Source organism: Mesoplodon bidens, assembly GCF_964165515.1.
Source record: "Mesoplodon bidens genome assembly, chromosome: 19".
Classification (NCBI taxonomy): domain Eukaryota; kingdom Metazoa; phylum Chordata; class Mammalia; order Artiodactyla; family Ziphiidae; genus Mesoplodon; species Mesoplodon bidens.
The window spans coordinates 3,495,132-3,519,076 of NC_138179.1; the positions used below are offsets into that span (position 1 = coordinate 3,495,132).

The window sequence follows — 23,945 nt, forward strand, 5'->3', positions numbered from 1 at the left end:
GAGACCTGGCTTTAATTCCCAGTTCTGCCACTTGTTAAATTGGTAGAATTGCTGAATGAATGACTTAGCCTATATTGCAGGAATAGTGTGAGAAAAAAATGACAAAATTATCTGTGAAAGAACCTGGTCGATTTTCATTAAGTGTTAGTTTTCTTTTCCTGGAACACAGGGCAAATGCAGGGAGTAGTGCAAAACAAGCCTCAGAAATTAGGTTAAATGCCCAGCAAAGAAGTCCTTATTTTGTAGATCAAGGGAGCAAAATAGAACTCTGAGCACTGTCCCTCACTCATCAATGTCCACATATAAGCCCATTCAATTTGACTCAAGTCAAACCCACTCTATTTGAGACTATACTCCATACTTCTACAAGAGAGTGGGGTGGGTGTCCAAAAATCAATATGGCATGAGTCCTTTCCTTAAGGAGTTTAATTAGTTAAGGTTATAAGGAGGAAAATGGGATGTTAAAAGTGGGTGTAGTAAATTTACAACAGCTAAGATTTGGAAACAAGCGTAAGTGCCCACGTAAGTCCTTCATGGATGAATGAATGAAGATGTGGTATACACACACACACACACACACACACACAATGGAATACTACTCAGCCATAAGAAAAGATGAAATCTTGCCATTTGCGACAACATGGATGGACTTTGAGGGTGTTATGCTAAGTGAAATAAGTCAGATGGAGAAAGACAAATATTGTATGATTTCACTCATATGTGGACTATAAAAAAATTTTAAATAAATGAACAAGACAAACTAAATAAAAACAAATGCATAGATATGGAGAAGAGAATAGTGGTTACCCAAAAGGAAGCGGGGGAAGTGGGGGGGAGTGGGGGAGAGTGAAACAGGTAAAGGAGTCAACTGTATGATGACAGATGGAAACTAAATTTTTGGTGGTGAGCACACTGTAGTGTGTACAGAGGTAGAAATATAATGTTATACACATGAAACCTATATCATGTTGTAAACCAATGTCACCTCAATATTTTTTTTAAATGGGTAGGAACATGACCCCCATCCCCAAAGCCAAGTGGAGTCACTTTCTCTGAATGAAAGTTGTCATCTGGCAAAAAAGTTGGAATGTTTTTGCTTTTGCCCCTGTGGCTGGTTATTTTAATTCCACGAGGATTCAACAGGATTCAGAAAGCTGCGAATTGATCACATATCTTGGACCTTGTGCGTGTAAATCAGACAGATCCTGCACTTCCCTACTTTGTATCCTTTAGAAAGTAAAATAGCTCGTCAGAGTTCTCTCCCTGCAGACAAAAGGGCATCACGCTGCTGGAAACAAAACAAAAACAAAAAATCTCAGCATCCCAGAAGCTTCCCAGAGCAGCTCTTACCCCATGGAACAGATTTCAGATGCTGCCTATTCTCAGAGAAGGAGTGTGGGGCGGCAGTCCCAGCCTCCAGATCGCTAATTGTCACTTGGTTTTGAGTCCCTGCAATCGTTCCACTTTATCCACTGCAGCCTTTTAAAAGCTTATACTTCTTTAATGAACAAAAATTATCTGGACAGTTTCTCTTAAAAAGTAATCTAAAACAAGTGAAAATTTACCTGGACATCTTATAACCCAAAGATATGGCAGTGTTCCAAAGAAAAAGGAAAAGTGAGTGGTTTGTCTGAATTAATAACCGATGTTCATATTTTCAGTCCACAGTGTCTTAAAAGTGCCCATTCATAAAACCCAGATAATCATGAAATAAAATATAATAATAATGTGTAATAATAAAATCTAATAAAGAATAAAATAATAAGGAAGCCCAGACAGTTCTGTTTAGGCATGGCGCTCTTTCGGGCCACCAGAAGCAGTGGACTGGGATGTTTGCCAAGCCTACTGGATGTTAGGTTTCTGTTGGCCAGCCCCCGACTCTGCCATCCTTGTTACAGTCAAGTCCACAGATGCCTGCCCTACAGGCTGTATGCTGTGCCAATTTCAAGGCCAGCCCTGGCTTGGGCAAGAAGAACTGATGCAGGGAGTCTGAGCACCTGTACTGCCCAGTGCCTGGCTCTTGGCCACTGAACAGACCTCTCAGATGGTGACTGCTTAGTAAATGAACTTTTGCCCCAGATTCCCTCACTGTGCCACTCCTGCCTCCTAAAGGGGCTTATGCACCTCATGTTCATCTCCTGGTAACAGAATGTTACCTAAGTTATACCTGAGAAATCTGCTCCCCTTGGACACTATAACCTGCTAGTCAGGATACATCCACCCTGAGTCTATATGAGCAACCACCTAGCATTTATCCAATGGCATGCTGGTAAATGTTGAACAACTGGATCTCTGGGGGAAAAAAGTACACACACATACACACACACACACACGTCTTCTATAAATTCTACTAACAGAAAGGATATGTAGCACACAATTTACAAATAATAATAACATATACCATACACTTTTTTATAAATTCCTCATAGCCTATCAATTCTCCCAAAATGCTTTTGTTTATTTTCATGCAATGAGTGTAGTTACCATGTAAATGTTTGTTGATATTTTCATTTACTTTAAGGAATTAAAACAAAAATGAAACAATACAGACTTATAACTTGACTCATCAATGACATTCTTTGTGGAATCAAGTTACAGTTTTCGAGTACTGGAAGAATATCTCCTCAGCTGTGTTGTGCTACTCGCAATGTAACGGCCACAGAAACTTCTAACTTTAATCTGAATTATTAACATTTTCTCCATCACTTTCTTAAGTCTAGACCAGTGGTCAACAAATTTCTCCTGCAAAGGGCCAGAGAGTAAATACATTAGGCTTTGTGGAATACATATGGTCTCTGTCACATATTCTTCGTGTGCGTGTGTGCATGTGCACACGCTTTTACAATCCTTTAAAAATGTAAAAGCCAGACCTCGGGTCAGAATTGGCTTTTGGAATTACAGTTTGCCAATACCTGGTTTAGATAGTCCACAAAATAAAAAATCAAGCCTTGGTTTTATAGCATTTGCTCACTGCTATGCTGCAAATATTCCCACCATGGCCAATTTCAAGCTACCAATGTGATGTCACTAAACAGATTGGGAAGATAAGTGCAGTAGTACAACATTATATGCTATTTCCACCCTACAGATAAAATAGGTATCAATAATCTCAAGAGCATAATTACTAGTAAAATTAAGTAAATTAGGGAGTCATGAGTTTTGAGTATTTACTGTCTTTTTCTTTAACATAACTTATTTAACTTTAAGTTTATACAATCTGATTTTTAATGATGGCTGTGTTTAACAACCAGCTGGCAAAATTCCTAAAATTTTAACAATCAGCTCTTGCGAGCCATATGGGTCAACTCCAGCACCCGCTAGGATTTATCCCATCTAAATGTGGATGGAGCCAATCTCTGGCTTTCTCCTTCTCCCACTTTGTGCTGCCTCTAAAAGCTGCCCTATTATGCCACCTAATCTTAGATGTGACATGATGAGGGGATTTTGCACTTTGTACTTTGTGATAAATCTGAGACCTTCCCAACTCCTAATTTAATGTTCTAGGAAAACCAGTAGGTGATAAACGCAAAGAAAAAAGTGATTTCTATATGATCTGGGGCTTGGGGATTACTTACACTTCCGATAACTCCACTAGTGCAGATCATTCAGACTTTCTCATCCCCAAATTGCAGAAATTACTGAAGGAATTTTTGTTTAAAGTCACCCCTGGTTAAGAGACCAAAAAAGTACAAAGATGAAGCTCCGTGAATCTCAATGAAGACATTAGGCTGGCAGCAGCTGGGTCTCTAGAAGACTGGTATTCTTTCAACAAACACTTCATGCCAAGCTTGGAAAAAGAGAAAGAACTCTCAGCAGTAGTAAGAATCACAAAAATTATAGTATCGTTTATTTAGAAAGCAAAGACGATCAAGAGAAAGAATAAATTCAGCCATAACAGGAGAGCCATTAGGAGATAAATAAAGAAGCAAATAGATCAGACTGTGAAGCTGACTTTTTTGTTGTTACTTGTAGTATTATGTACTTTTCAAAAACCTGAACATTTAGAATCTCTGCATCATGTCTGTATCTGTAGGTAGCTCTGTAATATGGCAGGCAAAACTAAGACAATACACAATGTACATAGGTAGGGGCATATTACTTTTGTAGATGGCAGAATCTGACAATAAATAAATGAATATAGCCTTCCAATTCCAACTGTGCTTTTAATCTTCTAGAAGTAGTAGGTGCAGGAAGGATTTACTAGTGTCCAAAAAAAAAAAAAAAAGCCTTTTGCCCTTAATTTAAATCATTGTTTTTCTAGGGAAATTTAATTTGGGAAAAAAAATGTTTTTCTAATTAACTGGAAGACTGTGTGCTATGCAAACAATAAAGATTCTTGTTTGAAAGTAATGCATGCCCCTACTCCTAGAACTACCAAGGGAATTTAAAATAAAAAATGCAAGCGGCTCCAACCTCGTATTTTGCCAGAGCTAAACAGAATTCCCAGATCCAGAGTTTTCACACGTCATTTCCCAATTTAAAACCCACAAGTGTTGAGTGGGTTCGTGCTTCAGCAAGACACATCTTCTCATCTCTAGGAATGACTGTATTTGATCTTTTTCTGGGTTTCTCGGCACATCCCTCTCTCCCTTTTTCTTCTTCTTGTGCTATGGTTGGCCTGAAAGGTTAGAAACTGCACAATTAAGATGGATCAGGGGAAGATTTCATAATGCTCTGGTGCTGGGCTGGGCAGTCGAGCCAAATTCCATTCATTAGCTAAGGCGCCGGGGTGAGTGTGGCCAGTAAAAATGCTGTTTTGGTTCCATAGAAGTGCTGATAGGGAACAGGAAATAAACTTTTATTTTTGGGGTCCTTAGAGGCAGTATGGACAAGTGAGGAGTCTGGGATGCTGGGAATCTGGAAGCCAGGAATTAATCTCCATCTTAACTACTTACTGGGCAGCTCAAGCAGCTTCCGTTCTCTTCTGACTGTATTTTTTCTAACACTGTTTTCTTATTCTTTGAGTACCAGCATCAGATTTCTGTCTACCTTAGTCTTCAAGCATTCCAAAGTCATGAATCAAGTATTCAATTCACGCAACATAAACTGAGCCACCTACACTGTGCTAGGTGCTGTGATGGATGCTTTGGAAATGGGTATTAATACAATTTGGTTCATGCTCTCAAAGAGCTTATAGACTAAAGAGGAGACAGATCTCTTACATACAAAACAATAAAGCAAGTGCAACGTAAGAGACATATTAAAATTACTACGGGAAAGCTGGCAAAGGAGCTTCCCTTGGAAAGCCAAGAAAAGCTATGGAAAGGAAGGATCCTTGAATCAGGGGTTTGAAAGAAGCGGGGGACGATTTTGAGGAAGGAGAGCATATGAAAAGAGAAAACAGCATAAGCAACAGGTCTGAGGTCGAGTGACCAGTGAGGCTCAAGCGAAAAGCTTGGGTAGGGCCTGGGCAGGAGGCAAGAGGATAACTTTTACAGTCTGTCCTCCTGGTGTGTGAAGACGATAAAACAACTCTAGACTCTGAGGCATTTGAGATTCGAGGGAGAACCTGGACAATAGCAGGTTTTAGATTTTTTTTTTAATCAACTGAATAGAAATTAGACATTGCTGCAATGTTATCCCTTTATGCCTCTCCTTTTGCATAGTCTTCACCTCTCAAAAAGCTGGCCTGAAGAGTGTTATAACTCTTCAGGGTTTGTGAATCACACAGTCCACACCATGAGGCTTGAAATTTACCTGCACTTTGACTAAGCTCTCTGCTTGTGCACCCTAACACTTCCAGTTATGAATTTTCTACTCTTCTCACTGATTCTGGGACATTCCTCCTCACATTATACACTTCAAATGACGAGGGGAAACCTTCTGGAGCTCTTTTTCTTCTTAAGCTTGGTCTGTGGTTTATATAGCTGCCATTGGGAAAATGGTGATGGTTCAGGGAGAAACTCTCTTGCCCAACTGCTCTACATTTCTAAAGCTTAGATAAAAATGAAATATTGGTGAAAATAACAGAACTTCACATTTAAAATATTCATAGCTATTTCATACAAATATAGTGAATCACAGTTTGAGCCAGAGCCAAAGTTTAAGAAATACTAACACCTAGGTTTTGTCTGGTACCTTTCTTACTAATGTGCAACTGCTATGAGCCACTGCATGATTGAACCCTGCTTCTATTTCCCAGACCTAAGTAGAAACAGTTGCCCTGATCTTCATCTTAAAACTGTAAGTCTTATATAGTTTTAAACTTCATATACATGGCTCCAACCCTTCAGGGATTTAGAGCAGACTTATAAGTGATTTTTCTCATGGCTTTAATATTAAGTCTTTAAACTACCTACACATAACTTTCCAGAGAGACCATGCTAAGTTACCTTCTTAGAATTCCCGGTTGGCTCTCAAAGTGATTCCGGCTCATTCTATTTCCAGAAGTGAGCAGAAGCTCCTTTCTTTATGTCAAGAGTCCATCGACCCAAGGAAGTACACAGAGGGGAAAAAACTATATAGGTTGCCCCAGAATAGACTGGCCATTCCAACATGGAGAATTTTTTTCCTTCCATGTAGATCTTCTCTTTCTCTAGACCCTTCCCCCTTTGAAACCTCGACATATTATAAGATCTAATTAGACTTAAATGCTTAAAACTTTCTATTAACTCCTAAAGAAGAACACACCTCCCTACAAACCTGCTTCTATTTGTTTTTTTTTTTATTGTTGTTGTTTTTCAAGAAGCCAGGCCCTCTTTTCCACCTGAAACATGCTTTATAGAACTATTCCAATAGAACATGACAGGGGCTTCCCTGGTGGCGCAGTGGTGGAGAGTCCGCCTGCCGATGCAGGGAACACAGGTTCGTGCCCCGGTCTGAGAGGATCCCGCATGCCACGGAGCGGCTGGGCCCGTGAGCCATGGCCGCTGAGCCTGCACGTCCGGAGCCTGTGCTCCGCAACGGGAGAGGCCACAGCAGTGAGAGGCCCACGTACCGCAAAAAAAAAAAAAAATAGAACATGACAGCTTTCATTCGAAAATAAATTGTTGTTTCTTCAGAAATTTTAAAGATTGCATTTTTGAGCAACTTTTCTTTAATCATTTCTCAAATAATCTGGTCTTGTTCCCACTAATCCCTAGCTCTTCTTTTGGGATGTTACCCTGAATCCTTAGCCTGAAATCAGAAGCTCTTGATCCTCAGTCTTGGGCTTGGGGCTTCACCACATCAGTGAACCATGCATGTCTCAATGGCAACCAAAGATATTTTTGTTTCTAGAATTTTCCTATATGCTTTGTTCTTTCTAGATGTCCTTGCACATGTGCTACTAATTTTCATTTTGTTTGTGATAATTCCCTCAATGACAGCTCTTTTTTCTTTAGCTTAAAATAATATGCAACACTATTCTCTGATTACAAACCCTCTCTAATTTGACCTTAAGAAACTTGGCTTTTTCAAAAGCTAGTAGCTCATAGGCATAATTAAACATCTGGGGAAAAAATTATACATACATACCTATATATATATAAAACACATATATTAAAATACATACATATATATGTTTTAGAATATGTATTTATAATAAGGTATAGGCTTGATTTGAGAGTAAACATACAACCTTAATCATTTGATTCTGATTAGATTTTACAATATGCCTAAGAGCTTCAAAGGACAAGAGTCTGGAGAAGGAGAAGATTCACATGGAAGAAAAATATCTCCATGTTGGAAAAGCAGTCTGTTCTGGATGTGTGTGTGTACATATGTATATGCATAGAATAAAACAAATATGTAGGTCTTTATTTGTACAATATTTAGTAAGCATTTTCTATGCACCAAGCATACAGATCCAAGTGTGGATCTAGAGAGGGAAAAAATGACTAACACTTTTCTTATTCTCAAATTTCTCACAATCTAACAAGAAAAAGAAGCATCATATATGTGTAATAAATCTTGTTTTTATATAAACTAAGGACTTTGGGAACACAGAAAAGATGTATTTAATCAATTATTCCTGAGGAATTTAGAGCATTAGTAGGGCTTTGACAAGCAAAGGTTGGAAGATGAACACAAGACAGAGGCATAAAAATGCACAGAATAATAAATAGATAACAAGGACTCTGCTTTGGGAAATGGCAGGACATACGGATAGTAGAGTAAGGCTGGGACTGGATTATGAAGGTCTTTGAATGCCTTGTTAGGGTTTCATTTTACTTTGGAAATCAACTGGACACTATGAAAAGATTTTATGAGGAGAAACTAAACAATTAGATCTGCATTTTAAAACTATAATTCGGGCTATAGTTAGAAGATTGTATATAAGGATAAGGAGAGAAACAGAAAAATCAATTAGAGTTTAGCAGTTAGGCCTACAAAAAATCAATTGCAGAGTTGATGCTCATGATTATAAGGGTCTGCTCTAGAATAGCTCCAGTGTGAGGGGGAGAGGGAAATTTATGGGAGACATTTAAAAATAGAACCTACCGGGTTTAGTAATCGACTGGTTGTGAGGAATTGGGGAAAAAGAAGAGGCAGGATGAACTGAGTTTTGGGGTTGGTTGACTGGATGTGTGGCAGTGCTAAATGAGCTAAAATTAAGAAAAACAGAGGAGAAACATATTTCGGTAAGGAAAAGTACTTAAGGGAGTACTTGCACTCAAGTGGAGTGGGGACACTCAGGTGGAAATTTACAGAAAGAAGTCAGAGCTCCAGAGAGAAGCTAAACCTAGAATTACAGTTTCAAGAGTCATTGTTGGAGCCATAAAAGTGGATAAGGTCACTACCTGGGACAAGCATGTGGAATGAAAAAGGAGCCAAACCCTCAAGGAACAACACATCAAAGGACAAAGAAAGGGAGGAACCAAGGAGAGCCTGAAAAGAGGGAATCAGGAGGTAGGAGCAGCAGAGGACAGGGTGCAACCGAAACCAAGGGGAAAGAAGGTTGCAAAAAACGGGGGAGGCCAAAGGGGCAGGATTTCCCAAGAAGCGGCTGTTGTGGATGATCAAAGCACTAGGAATTTTAGGAGAGCAATTTCAAGAGAGTGAGGATGGCAAGCTAGATTCCCAGGAGCATAATGAAGAGAAGCAGAGGATGCAGGGCCAGCAACTCTGAACAGAGGGATTGTGTGACTCTAGGGGAACAGCGGGATTTAGAGATGGTTTGGCTTAATTTTGAAGTATTTAAGTGTCATAGAGAATATAATTTAAATCTTAAGGCCTATAGCTTGTCATCATGAGGTTTAGAAATATGCAGGCCTTGTCTTCCATGTGACTGAAGCTCCTGCTTCGTTTAGGATTGCCTCAAATCCTGCCGTGTGTAAACGGTCACTTAAGACACTTTTTACTGATGATGTACAATTTCTCTCTCCTGACCACGGTTTTTACAACCAGTGGAAAATGTTATGAAAGACCATGTCTCACAGTAAAATGGGGTGTGACAATTTGGGTGTTAAGATTTAACTGTGAATGAACACCCACTTTGGGGACGTCAGGTGTGTGGGGAGCACCAAAGAGATCAGCCACAAATCCCAAATTCTCCCGCTGAAAAGAAGCCTAATGAAAAAGCCTGGAAGACAAAATCAGGGAGGAGAATGAAAGCCAGGGGAGCAGCATACGACACACTAAAGGAAGAGGGTGATTCCAGAAGGAAAAGGAGTCAAATTATGTGGAGGGAAATGAAAGGAGGCTTCTTCACTTGGGATAAGAATGCCCCTGGGAGCTTGAAGGAGCACTCTCGGCAAAATGGTGAAACAGAAACCAGATGTGGGGAACAAACAGAAGGTAATATCCTAATGAGCCCTTCACTTCTCACATGAAGTAAATAACTTATCTTCTACATACAAAGAACTTTTATATATAAGGTGCCTGCGCATGTGTGTCTATATACATATATACATACATACACATTAAGGTATATTATTCGCTGTTGAATGATTACTTTTTTCCCCGCCTTTGTTTTAAAAAACAATGGTGAACTTGGAAATTGACTTATGCCGAGGAGAATTGCTAGATGTGCCAATATAGGGAAAAGAGGGTAAACTTACTGTTTTTGAGAGAGACTATATGCTAGAGTTTCTATGATGCTTCTTGGTAGATGACTATTCTCTCTCTCTCTTTCTTTTTCTCTTTCCCTCCCTCCCTCCCCCTCTTCCCCCCTCCCCTTTCCATCCAGTGGAATGGAGCATGTCTAAAGACTTTTGTCCTTTGGCTGGAGAAATCATCATGGAAAACCTGCAGACCCTGAGATGCACAATCCCAGGACTTACAACGGTACCTACCAAATCCTCCTGTTAGACTTCCCGTTCCCCTACCCCTGATGTTTGTGCTGGGATATTCACAGCCAATGCCTACTTTGGAAGCAACAGCCAACGCCCAGTCCCCTGGCAACAACTGCCACTCGTTAGGCGTGATATGTCTGGTATCCATAATCTGAACCCCACAAAGGCGTGAGCAGACAGCATGAACCACTTTGTAAGCTGCCATGTTCTACGAGATCAGAAGAAGACTGGCCTCAGGCAAGCCTTGAAAGCTGCTGCTTTCTGGATCGCAGTCTAATCTTTGGGGAGGGATCAAAGGCTCTATGAGATCCAATTTTGACTCCCTGTCTGATGGTAAAAATAATAGCTTCATCTAACCCTCATCCCCACAGCCTCAGTTGAGCTCAGTCATCAATTGGAGTCACACAATTTCCTGAGAGAAACCCTTTCCCCTTGATTAAAAAAAAAAAAAAAATCTGCCCAAATGTGCTTTCACAAAAAAGAAACTGTATATGGTGGCACTACATTTCTCAGTAACCTGAACCAATTTAAACTGTGAATGAAAAACTGGAACAGACTGCGCTTCTCTGTTGAACCAGTCTAAACTTAAATGTTAATTATTTATAGAACTATAAACCATATAAGCATATGAAATGCAGAAAATAAAAACACCTAACCAATCAGTCCAGACTGGAACAAACCCTATATTTCCTCCAACAATTAAATGCAACAAAACTGGATCATCAAAATCTTTTTAACGGCAAAAGATTTTAAGTAAACTTAAGTTAAACCTGTACTTTTTTATCCTATTCAAATAATTAATATCTTAGGACCTTCATATGTGAGAGGTAGAAGGAGAATTTTCTTGTTGTTTTTCTAAAAGGTTAGTCAATTAAAACAGTTATCTGTAAAGCATAATCCTGAAGCCCAGAATTAAAAATCTGTGTTAGGTTGCACCTCTTCAAGTTTGAACCAGCTTATTCTAACAGAATTCTTGGTGGTTGGGTCACCATCACAGAATCTTACATTTTAGTCTTACTTACACGTCTACACCAGGGGCCAAAACAGTGGATTAGCAGAGCAAACAAACCCCTGAATGGGTGGCCCCTAGAGCTGCTACTGTTGTCATGTGATTCCCAACCCTATAGCTCACATGACGGAAGAGGGGCAGAGAGAACCCGAGGGAATTTCCGCTGCTTAGAAGAAAAAGTGATATGGTGATAAAAATGGAAAACTCTCCATAGAGAGTTCCTCTAATATTTGAACTAATGTTTTACAGGGATTAAGCTTTTCCAGTTCGTCATCCAATGAGAGCAACACAGATACTATCCTAATCACATAAAAGCCTAGAAGTAGATTTACACTTTACAGAATCTCCATATCCTTGAGGTACCTAGAAACCCATGTTTAATGTTATAAAAATCAAGTTGATAATATGGTAAGGCCATGACTATTAAATCCCTAGCAAAGGCTCTACAACGACTGCTATATTTTTTTAACTTCAAACACCACTTTACAAATTTTGCAAGCAATGCTTTAACAAGTGCTGACTTCTAAAATAACCCTTTGGGTTCATCAGAAAAAAAAATTCCTCAAAGCAAAAATATAAAAGCATAAAACATTTAAAAATATTATAAGCAAACAAAAAACAACTCCTTAATTTTTTTTTAATTGAAGTATAGTTTATTTATAATGTTAGATTAGTCTCAGGTGTAGAATGTAGTAATCCAATATTTTTATAGATTATACTCCATTTAAAGTTATTAGAAAATATTGGCTATATTCCCTGTATTATACATTATATCCTTGTATCTTATTTATTTTTTACCTGGTGGTTTGTACCTCTTAATTCTCTTCTACCATCTTGCCCCTCCCCTCTGGTAACCACTACTTTGTTCTCTACATCCGTGAGTCTGTTTCTTTTTTGTTACATTCCCTAGTTTGTTTTCCTTTTCAGACTCCACATATAAGCGATATCATACAGTATTTGTCTTTGTCTGACTTATTTCACTAAGCATAATAACCCTCCAGGCCCACCTATGTTGTTGCAAGTGGCAAAATTTCACCCTTTTTTATGGCTGAGTAATAATCCATTGTGTGTGTGTGTGTGTGTGTGTGTGTGTGTATAATCACATCTTCTTTATCCATTCATCTGTTAATGGACACTTAGTTTGCTTCCATACCTTGGTTATTGTAAATTATGCTGCTATGAACATTGGGGTGCATATATCTTTTCAAATTGGTGTTTTGTTTTCTTTGGATAAATACCCAGAAGTGGAATTGCTGGATCATATGGCAGTTCTATTCTTATGTTTTTGAGGAGCCTCCATACAGCCACAAATCCTTAATTCTTAATGTCATAAAACATTAAAGCATATAAACCATTGTTTTAATAATGGTTTTAAAACTGAAGTAGCATCAAAGAATTAATTTTTTAAATGTCTGAATAACTGAGAAAAGGATATCTATTGCAGCATTATTTATTTAGCATAAAATGTGGAAACAATCTAAATGTCCACTAATGAGGGATTGGTTAAATGAATGACTGTGTTTACCCAAAGTGAAGTACTATACAACTACTAAAAGAATGAAGCAGATCTTTAATTATTAATCTGAAAAGATGTTCATTACAACTTGTCGATCTTGTAAAGCAAGTTGATCAGCTAGAAAAAGGTGATAGTAGTTGCCGCTGGGGAGGAGAAAATAAGGAAAAAGAGGTGAGAGGGAGAAATGGCAGGTTTTGGTAAACCTTACAGAACTGTGACTTAAAAATTGGCGTATAATGGTTTGGGGAAGGTCAGGAAAAGCAACCATGATATTCCAATTTTGAAAAAAGAAAGCACAAAGAAACTAAGAGGGCACCCCAAATATGTTTAGTATCATGTAAAAACATAATAGTCAAGAAAAGCTAGAAGGCTAAAGTATGGGTAGTGGGATGAACAAGTTCATCAGACACAGAATAAAGCTTCTAGGGTAAAACTGACTAAATAAAATTCCCAATGCATCATTCTCTCTATTTCGATACTTTGCAGGGCCAACAGTATTTTGTTCAAGTCTCGGCTTATAACATGAAAGGATGGGGACCCGCTCAGACCACGACACCAGCATGTGCCTCTCCTTCTAGTAGGTGGTGGCTGTGAACTCTCTCAAGCCTGGCCAGACTCCAACTCCAATTCCATCCTCAGGATGCCATTGCCATTCCCTCTCCCCACTGCTTGGGACTAATAAGACCTCCTCAGAGTAGCATCTGGCCACATAATGAATGATTCCTCTGCAGAAATGTTCCCCTGGGAGGCAACTCAGTGGAATGAAAGAAGAGGGAATTTGGAACCAGCAAGACTGAATTTGATACCCATTATACCTTTTATTAGCTGTGTGGCTTTCAAAATTTACTGAAAGTCTCTGAGTCTCAATTCAACATCTGTAGAATGGGTCCGATCATACCCTTCACAGGGCTTTTGTGGAGATGTACTGAAATGGCACAGTAGGACTGGCTGGCCCAGAGTACATGCAGTCCATTTTAGACCTCACCTCCCCTTCCTCACCAAAAGTCTGGCAAATCTTACTTACATTCTGTCAGAAGAAAAGCTTTCTTATTAACAGGCACTCTGATACACTCTGCCACAAACAGAAATCTATAATATTTATAATGGTGGCTGAAAAACCCAGCAAAGCCCCTTCTAATTATTTTAAACTTAATAATTTATGTCTGGTGTATTTGGTAATTCTCTATTAACCAGAAAATTTAATTAACAAGAAGAACATCTCCAGACATACTACATGATAGATTTTTCTGCATAATGAACCTATTGTTCTGAATTATATTTTATTTTAGAAATCTTCACTAATGGGATCATTTAAAATGGTATCATACACTTCTTGTGAAAGTGCAAACTGCTCCATCCTTTGTGGAACACAATGTACCATATTATATCAGCTGCTATAAGAGCATTCATTTCTTTTTACCCTACAATTATACATCTAAGAATCTAACCTAAAGAAACAGATGCAGACACACAATCATGAACAAATATGTGCACTGCAGCAATATATTGGTATAGTGAAATATCATGTGTGGTGGGGAGAACAAATATCCAATATTAACTCTGTGGTTAAATAAAGTATGATATATATAGATCCATACTATAGAATAAAGTGCAACCCCTAAAAATGGTGTTTTAAGAAACGATTCATTGTATAGAAGAAATTCTTATAAGTTTTATGTAAACAAACATCATAATTTTTTTCACATAACATTTAAACTGTGAGTTTGACTTATAATTAGGTAGGTGTGTCTGCATATAACTATTAAAATTTAACAGCAGATATTTGGGTTATGAGATTATGGGCTCTTTAGTTTCCTACTTTATATATTTTTGTATTTTTCAAGTATTGCAATAACCCTTTGCCCAGGAAAAACCACGAATCAGGTGGTATATTATGGGCTTTCACATTCAGTGTCTCACTTAAACCTGACAACAGTCATTGTTCCCATCTTGTGGATAAGCATCATCATTATCATCTGTAACACTATCAACATCAGAGCTAACATTTATAAAACTCATTATATGCTGCATGTTAATCTAAGAACTTTACACAGATTAACTCAATCTTCATAACAAACCTATTGAGGTGATTTTTATTATTTTACTGATGAGGGAGCTATTAATGCTGAGGTACATACACATATACATACAGCCCAACAACAGAAAACTAGCAAGCACTGAAGCCAGGTCCAAACCCCATGTTCCTTGCTCCTAACCACTATGCTGTCCTCCTCCTCTATTAATAAGGAAATTAGGATTCAGAGAGCGTGTTGCCTTGCCTGGGGTCAACTTTGGTAACATGGCTGAGCCAGGATTCAAGTCTGAACTAGTGAAGACTCTGCGGTGGTAGCCAGTGCCCTGCTATCAGTCAGACAATCAGACCAAAAGCCAGCCAACCATTCCTGACCACTGCCTCTGGTGGATTCAGCTAGCTAAACCAGGCCATACAGAGCCTTGGACCACAAATCCCAGGGATCTCTAAGACGCCTAAGTCCCCTAGCATTTGATGATTTAACTATTCCAGTCTTACTTGGATATCTTTCTTACTGAAGACTTACCAGAAACACATACGGGGAATATTGGAAGATCAAGATACTTTGGGAACCCATCTCATTCTACGGGGGTAAAAAGAGTATGCATTTTTGGAGGTGGAGGGACAGAAGGGATAGAAAAGCAGAAAAAAAAAAAAAATTAGACCTGAAGGTGGGTCAGAGGGAAACCCACTCCAAACGCAGACCCCATGCAAATTCTGATCTGCATGATGAATTTACTTATAAACACCAGATGTCCCGGTTCTATAAACTTCAAATTCTATTCAGACACTCTCCCTCAGAGCCCCATTTGAAGAGCTCTCTCCAGAATGAAAAGAACAGTTGTCCAGGTCTGGGAAGAGTTACTTATTACTTGGTAATTAACGTAGCAAATGGCAACACTTTCTAAAAGAGCACATTTGATTAGTAGGGGTATCTGGCAAAGAACTGAAATCCAAACACGTCATTACAGTCACTGCAGACATGCCATGTCACTTGGAAAGAACAATATAAAAACACTCTGGTTCTATTTATAAACAGAGTATGACATTGTGATGTAACGTGTATCAGTATTCAGATATTTACTAGAAGACAATGTATTCTAACATGAGAGAATAATTGGAAATTTGGTAATATGTTCCAGTAAGCTATAAAACTTTTAAAAATATTTTTACAAAAGGCCTGAATGTGTTTTTATAGACTTATGTTATATGGTATGGTACATAATAAGAGAAAAGGACCCAGACAGGCTTGTCTGAGTTACGATCAGGAAAGCCCTGATATCACCAGTGAATGTAAGCTCTGAATTGCATTGCATTGCAGCTGAAGTGTCTCATTACCAGAACAGTGAACAGTATTATGTGGCATGATCTGCTCTTTTCCTACCACACTAAGTTTATTCCTGTCAGGCTCCTGATTTCTTAATATATTTTCAATTTTCTCCCTCATCCCTAAAGTCTCCTATTTTACGTAGTCATCAGAACCTTCCAAACATCTATGAGAAAGACTCATTCTTTCCAAAAACCTTGGCATCATGTCCAGTGCTCACTCGGGCTGCAATTTAGCATTAGCAATTTTCTAATGTATCATAAAGTCATCAGCTCAAGCTCACCTCTGATGTAATAGGCCTCAGCTGAAAGAGCCAGGTCCACCTCATCTCCCCCTGCATTGATGGCAGTATTAGCACTCATTAGAATGTATTAGCATGTTCAGGGCCATATAGTAATTCAGTCCCCCAGGAGTCTTACTCAAGCCAACAACATTGCTCATCTTATCTGAGTACTTCAGATACATTCATCCAACTAAGGAAATAAACTCATAATGGCCTTTGGGAATACATGAGAGCAATGTTTATTCTCACTGTGTCCAGATACCAGGGAAACTATAGATAGTCCAAGGGCCACTTGGAGTTCGTTCCCTCAAACATTTCCAAATTTCCCAGTAAAAGATCTTTCCTAGCCCATCCTACGTGAACACCATCATGCTTCTAGTCACAATGCCTCACCAACATTTAATGAGCATCTCCAATGTGCCCAGAATGGTGCTTTACTTACAGTATTTCTTTGAAACCACAAATAACCTAAAAAGAGACTCAAAAGCTCACTTTACAGAGAAAAAACCTGAAGCAAAGAGAAATTAAGTCACAGTTTCTGCCAACAAAGAACACAGTCCACAGAAAGCACCTATGCCAATTCCCTGTCTCCAGAGTTGACCACAACTAAGCCACACCACACAGACTCCAACCAAACTCTGACCCTCCTTCTCAAAAGAAAACAAAAACAAAAACATGTCCATGGTATAAAGAAGTGAGCACTATACGGAGGGTCATGAGACTATGTTATAGTCCTGGCTATGCCACCATCACCACCAAGCTGAAAATTTTAGAACTGGAATGGTTATCTCTGGGCCTCAGTCTTCTAAGAGGTAAAATGAAGACGGGTGCATGGGGGAAGGTGGGAAGGAGGAGGAATTAGAAAATCTCTGAGGCCTTCCTCTTCGAGGGGAATTACCTGCTAAGGTAAGAAATGATGTTTCCATACCCACCACTCAGGAAGCTAACTTTCCAACAATGAGTTCCCTTCTTTTTAAGTTATTATTTACATAAGGCTTTCCACGTAACACTGCACTGGAGAGCTAATACACCTCTCATCTAACCCTCACAAAAATCCTGCGAGATAGATACTATACTCCTTTTTCATGCTACAGAGTAGAGGCCCTGTCAGTGTAAGTAATTTGTTTTACAGACACTGAGCTAGGAATCAGAAGAACCAGGGCTCAGACCCAGGTTTATCTGACTCCAGAACCTGCATTCTTTCTAACTATGTTGAACTACTCGGCCTTGGATGGACCAATGTGGAATGCTTTTACCTAACTTTAACTGTCATGGCATCTGCTTAAGTTTCTAAACAAGGGAGACTCCATATTTTAAAATAACTCTAGGTGGAGGGAATTTGAAACTTGTTCAATTAGAATTTAAGCCTCAAATATACTTGTGAACTAACTGGCTTTTCTCGAGAAGAATGTCTAGCAATTTTAGAGAAAGCATTCCAACCAAGAAGCACTTAAAGTTGTTGCTTTTGAAAGATCCAGAAAGTAAAACCAGGGGAAAGAGAATAGGGATGGACTATGAAATGACTGACCTGCCGAAAAAAGTATCTAGAGTTGGAGACAGCAGAATTATAATCTTGACATTAGTCCCATACGGGTTATTACTCTTGATATCATTATAGCCAAATGGAATGAAAATAGAAGGGGGAGAAAAATCTCAGTGGGTATTGCAATTTAAATTTGCCATGTAAGCTAATACTGTATATTTAGAGACTGAGCAGACAGGGTGGTTGGTGGCTCCGAGTATGTGCAGGAGTTGCTGTGCCAGCTAACCAAAGCAGACATTCATTAGAGCAAAATGTAGATTTCCATTTCTTGGCATCTGACATGGGCTCTTTCCTTGGAAAGAAATGTCAATTTGGCCAAAAGTGTCAAACCTACAATAAAAGCATTGGGACCGTGGATTTCATCTAGTCTGCACATTCCCACCCCTTTCTTTCCTACTGTGGAAATCCAGTGGCGACTTGGGGTGCTGAGTGGAGAGGTGACAGGGGAACTGATTAGGACACAGACGCTGAAAAGGAGGGTAAGGAGCTGGGGGAGGGGAAATTGGACTCCCAAATTCTCTATTTTCTTTGGGCTTTCAATTACCATTTTCTCTTGCCTTAAAACTGCCCAACACAAGAAACCAACCGCAATTACTGTTTTGCACAGGGCCTGAAAAATGGCAGCTTCCAAACCCTTGGTAATGCCTGCTAGTCGTGCAAGTACTGGGTGCTCATCCACACAGTCTGTGGGTAGTAGGAGCAAAATTCAGCTCCCGAGGCAGTGCAGGGAAGAGACCTCCCCTACTTGAAAATTTTACTCTGTTTGTTTCTTTTGTTCAATAGACTGGAAAGACTATGACGACAGAGCGCCTAGACACAGGGGACAGCGTGAAGTTTTGGAAGGTCTGCTGCAGCAGGTCCGAGCCCTTCATCAGCATTATAGTTGCCGGGGTAAGGATAAAAATCTGTGCTGGGCCATCGGCTGAGGTCTCGGTGGCGCCGGTAATTTTAGCAGTTTCCTAACTGGGTCATACCTTCTCATTCATCAGGGAGGGAGAGAGATATTAATATTTGTACATCTGGAATCACTTTACAGCACTATCTTACTTTAACCCTTCAGAAGAGCCTTCCCTCTCCCTTCCTTCCCGTCCTCTGTCTTTTGCACCCTCACTCCACAGGAACAGTCTGAAAACAAGCACAGGAAAAACTGCAGCTGCCATTAGTTCCCTTCCCTTTATATCGTACCCTCACAAAACTTCTCAGTGTGCTGAGTCTTCGGGATATTCACCCTCAAACTTTTCACCTGCAACAAAAATTCTGTGAACATCCCTGAGGAAGCACAACCAATTGTAACAGCAACAATAATATTAAACTTTTGTGTACATTGATTATAAAATTTACATACAATTCACATCCAATATCTCTTCTTCATCCTCGTTTTTGGCAATTATCACTGAGGCTAAGTGACTTGACCAAGGTCACAATGCCAAGGAGAACAGAATCAAGACACCAACGTAGGTTTTCTGTCTCCAAGCCAGTCTTCCTGCCACACCTCGTTTTTGTCTCCCGCCCTTACATCAGGACAGGGCACTGGATTTTAATCTCCCCCTGAATTTTAATCTTCCCCTATACTACTGCTCAAGAGAAAGTAGAGCATAAGTTCTCTAGACCTAGCCAACAACACCCAGAAAATCTCTGAGAAGCTTTAAAAAGATTACTTTCTACTTGGGCTGTTCAAATGGGACAGGGTCAGGTTTCTGATCTGTGTAATGATTCGTGGAGCAGGCACTTAGTTTTATTTGGAGAATTAAAGTTCCATAAAGTTTTCATTTTCCATGCTCCTTCACCCATCACATCTCTAACTGCATTGTACTCTCTAGATTCAGGGCACTGCAGGACCAGCTAGGTTAATAATCTATGGTTGAAACTAAGAAATGCTAAATGAGTTTTGACTAGGTATAAAGAAATCATACTTAGCATTAGCAAAAAGTTGTTCCCAATTGCTGTATAGCTATGACAACAGAGCCCTTCAGAAATGCTGGCTATAGCTAGAAATGAGGGCAACTGTTTGCAAGAAAATAATGTTCTAATGAGTGGGTGGTTCATTAGGAGATGTAAATATGCATGGAAGAGGCTTAAGAAGGAAACCCAAGTGGGATTTCACTCCCAGATCTCTAGGAAAACTTTACCCAGACCAGGGACTTCAACATTCCACACCGACCAAAGTACACTCAGTCTTCAGTTATCCAGGGCCCATTTAACCAGGACAGGCATTATCTAGGCTCCTTTCTCTTCTGCCTCTCCATCATTTCCCTGCCCATTGGTTCCTGCATGGCAGGCAAAAATAATGACGCAATTGGACAGATTATTCTCTGCAATTCATAAGCCACTTTGTGTTTGGTCTTTATCAGAGGGGGAAAGCTAAAACTACTCATGAGAATGAGGGATTGTTTTTTATATTATCTGAGGATTTAGATGTTCTCCCCAATACTACTGGATTACATTCCAATAATCAAGAAATGATTGTCTAGACAGCCCAATTATTTCTATGGTTTCCATCCAAGTTTTATCATGTACCTATTTTCACCCCACAGGGATGTAAATATACACACAGTATCAAGAAAGATTTAAGTAAGGCATAAAGTAGAACTTCCCAAAAGGGAGGAATATTTTTATATTGAAATGTACTTTGGACATTTAAACAGTACCCAAAGTGTGTTCCACATAAGAGTGGTTCTATAAGATGCTCATCTGAAAAAGGGTCTCTAGTCAAGTATATTTGGAAATTGTTACATTATATATCCCTCTCTTGGAAATGTAAAATAGACATTAAAATATTATAGACTCTAATAAAAAGAAATTTTGAATTTGGTTAAGCAGGCATTTTCCAAACTTATCTGGCCACTGTAAAACATTTTTTACAGAATTAGTGTTCCAAGCCGCAAACTTTGGGGAACACTGACCTATAATATGCCAGGATAAAAGAAATGACCTTCCGAGATGATACAACATAAATCTCTCTAAATCTAAAAGGATAAATTAAGGATAATTAGGTACTACATACAGAAAACTACAAAATTGTTATTTAAAGTAAACTATATTGATACTACGTGGCTTACAAATTTTATAATTAGAAAAAACAATTATTTCAAACCCCAGTTCACCCACTTACTGTGTGTACTTAAGAAGAGCATTTAACTTCTCTGAGCTATAGCTTCCCTATCAGAAAAAAACCAGCATAATAATATATATCTTTCAGGACCGTTACAAGAATTAAATTAGATAATGTATTAAACTCATCTGGCATGAGTAGGCACTCTGCAAACTCTAGCTTATTGTTTTCATTGTTCTTCCAAATGAACAATGAGGTGCTCTCCAGCCTCAGCACTTTATATGTCCTAGAATTAAAGTATAATCATTGACTCCATTGTAATGAGCCTGGAGTACTCAATAAATACACAGCATATTCTAAATGCAGAACTAATAATAAAACATCCCTTCTCCTACCAAAGCCCTGCATGGGGGATACCAAAACCCACACTAATTTCTCTATTTTTGGCTAAAGAACTGGCCATAGCTAATTCGCATCTTTAGTACTGGGATGGAAATTCAATGGAGCTGTTGAGTGGCCTTTATTGTCCACAGGGTTGATGCCCTGACATACATAATGAATTATAAAGAAGTCAACTGTGTCCACTAAAGCAGTCCCCTACAGGAGTGAATTTCAATTATCATCCAATTTTTCAACTGGCAAACATTAATTGAAACACTGTCTCCTATGTGTTAGGTGCTAGACATACCAGTATGAATAACATAAGCTCTCTATGCTCCAAGCACTTAAAAGCTAAAGATCTGCTGCATTCAGAGTCCAGAAATCTAACCATTGCTCCAGAGCCCTGAACTAAGCAGAGACAGAATAGAAGCCACAGTGGTTCTTAGGAGAAAAGTGAGTTTAGACCTTGTATCAGTCAAGATAGGCTATATCATGCTGTAGTATCCAAATGACCCCCAAAATATTTATTTCTCCCACATGCTATAGGTCTACCACTGGTTGGCTGAGGGCTGCCTGTCTTTCTGTCTTGTCATGATCCTCTTTCTGGAAATATATTTCAGCACCCATGGGAGAAGGAAAAGAGACTCTTGAAGGTGTCATATGGACAAGACTTTATAATTACACTCAAAATTCATTGGTAAAACTGGTCACATGGCCCCAACCCAACCACAAGAGCTCCAAAGGTACAAGTGTATTGTACCATGTGCCCAAACTGGAGACCTGGAGTACTTGACATTTTCATGGGCCCCTTTCCCAACTGGTAGTAGCATTTCTCAGTTTTCTCTTCTTTTAGTCTAATTTTTTTAGTTTAGTTTTCATTTTTATTTAAGTTATATGTGACTATACTCTGAAGCCAGACTATGTGGGTTCAAATACAGGCTAGACATTTACAAATCTGCATGACCTTAAGCAAGTTGCCAGCTTCTCTATACCTCACTTTGCTCACTTGTAAAATGCAGATAAGAATTATATAAACCTGTCAGCCATCTGAGGACTGAATTACTTAAAATAAGTAAAGAACTACGAAGAACCTTATTATGAACGAAAAAACAATTTCTCCCATCCTCCATTTTCTATTCCCTAGAGGCTCAATTATTTTGATATTTTCTCCCTATCTCTAAATAACAGGCTTATATTGCTAATTCTTGATTTTTAAAAAAAATATACAAAGTAGAATTGGTCCTTCATTAAAATGATTTGTATGTTAAAAATATACATATATATATAGTTATTATCTCACTAAGGAAGACGATTATTTCTCTTTTTTATCCCTCCACCCTCTTATACGCACATGTAATTCCTACTCCCTCATCCTCCTAATATAGTCATTTTAATAAGATCAATATTTACTGTTAACATTATAATGACCATATAAATTTTATGATTATTTTCCTTTCCTGGATAACTTGTTCCCTCTGTAGATAATAATCAACTTTTATTATGTGCTTTTTTATTTTTCCATGTGGTTATAACAAATTAATCCCCAAGCTATTCTCCAGTTCTATCAATTTTCTCTCAATACAATCAGATACATAAGTATTGTTTCAAATGGCATCTTCTTAAAGAAACCTCTCATAGAGCCCTCTGACCTGCTCCAGTCTAGCCTGGTTACTGGCTGCCTCTATGTCTGTTACTTACTGGCACCCTAGGATCTCCTTTCACCACCACATTGAGGACTCTTCTTGCCACTCTCCAATACTGGATTTCTTCTTTTTTGTTTACCATCTCTTCCTTTTTCTGGGGTTTGTCTGCCATTGGTGGAGCCTTTCCTCTAGTAGCTTCCTGTCAGGATACTTGGGAGCTAATTTTTGGATACATTAAGTGTCTTAAGATGTATTTATTCTATTTAATATTTATCTAGGATAAATAAGAATAAGTATAGAAGTGGATAAGTATAGTATTCCCAATTGAAATAATTTTCCTTCATATTTTGAAGGTGTTGCTTCATTGCCTTCAAGCTTTCAGTGCTGAAAAGTCTGATACCATTCTGATTCCAGAAGTTTTATATGAAATCTACTTTTTCCTACCCTGGAAGGTTTTAGGTTTTCTTTTTACCTTCAGTATTCTAAAATTTCACTGTTATGTACCTTCATGTGGCTCTATTTTTGTCTGTTGTGCTGCACACTTGGCAAGCTCTTTCAATACAGAAACTTATAGCCTTCAAGTATGGGGTATTTTCTTTAATTATTTCTTTAATTATTTCTTCCCCTCCTTTTGCTCCGCTCTCTCCTATGAGAACTCTTCTTCAGATACTGAACCTCATGGACCAGCCCTTTAGGTATTTTTCCCCCCCTCCTACTTTCCATCCTCATGTCTCTTTGCTCCACTTTCTTGCAGATTTCCCCAACTTTATTTTCTATTTTGTTTTTCAGACTTTGATAACATACTTTTAATTTCCAATGTTCTCTATTGTTCTCTGAATATTTCTCTTACAGACCTTTATCTTTTTTACAAGGATGCAATGTCTTTGCTTGTCTCTCAGGCTATTAATGATAGGCTTTGTTGTGTTTTATGTTTTCTTTTCTCAA

General features: G+C 38.7%; 1 protein-coding gene across 2 annotated transcripts in view; it reads left to right on the forward strand.

The window, feature by feature from the left end:
* Positions 1-23,945, forward strand: part of ANKFN1 (ankyrin repeat and fibronectin type III domain containing 1) — a gene marked incomplete at its 3' end in the record, with an annotated part of 258,888 nt that overhangs the window by 177,249 nt on the left and 57,694 nt on the right. For both annotated transcript variants that reach the window (XM_081218673.1, XM_081218672.1), the window contains 3 exons: positions 10,109-10,206; positions 13,226-13,316; positions 18,708-18,815. In XM_081218673.1, coding sequence (XP_081074799.1) covers positions 10,109-10,206; positions 13,226-13,316; positions 18,708-18,815 — 297 coding nt within the window. The remainder of the gene's footprint in view (positions 1-10,108; positions 10,207-13,225; positions 13,317-18,707; positions 18,816-23,945) is intronic.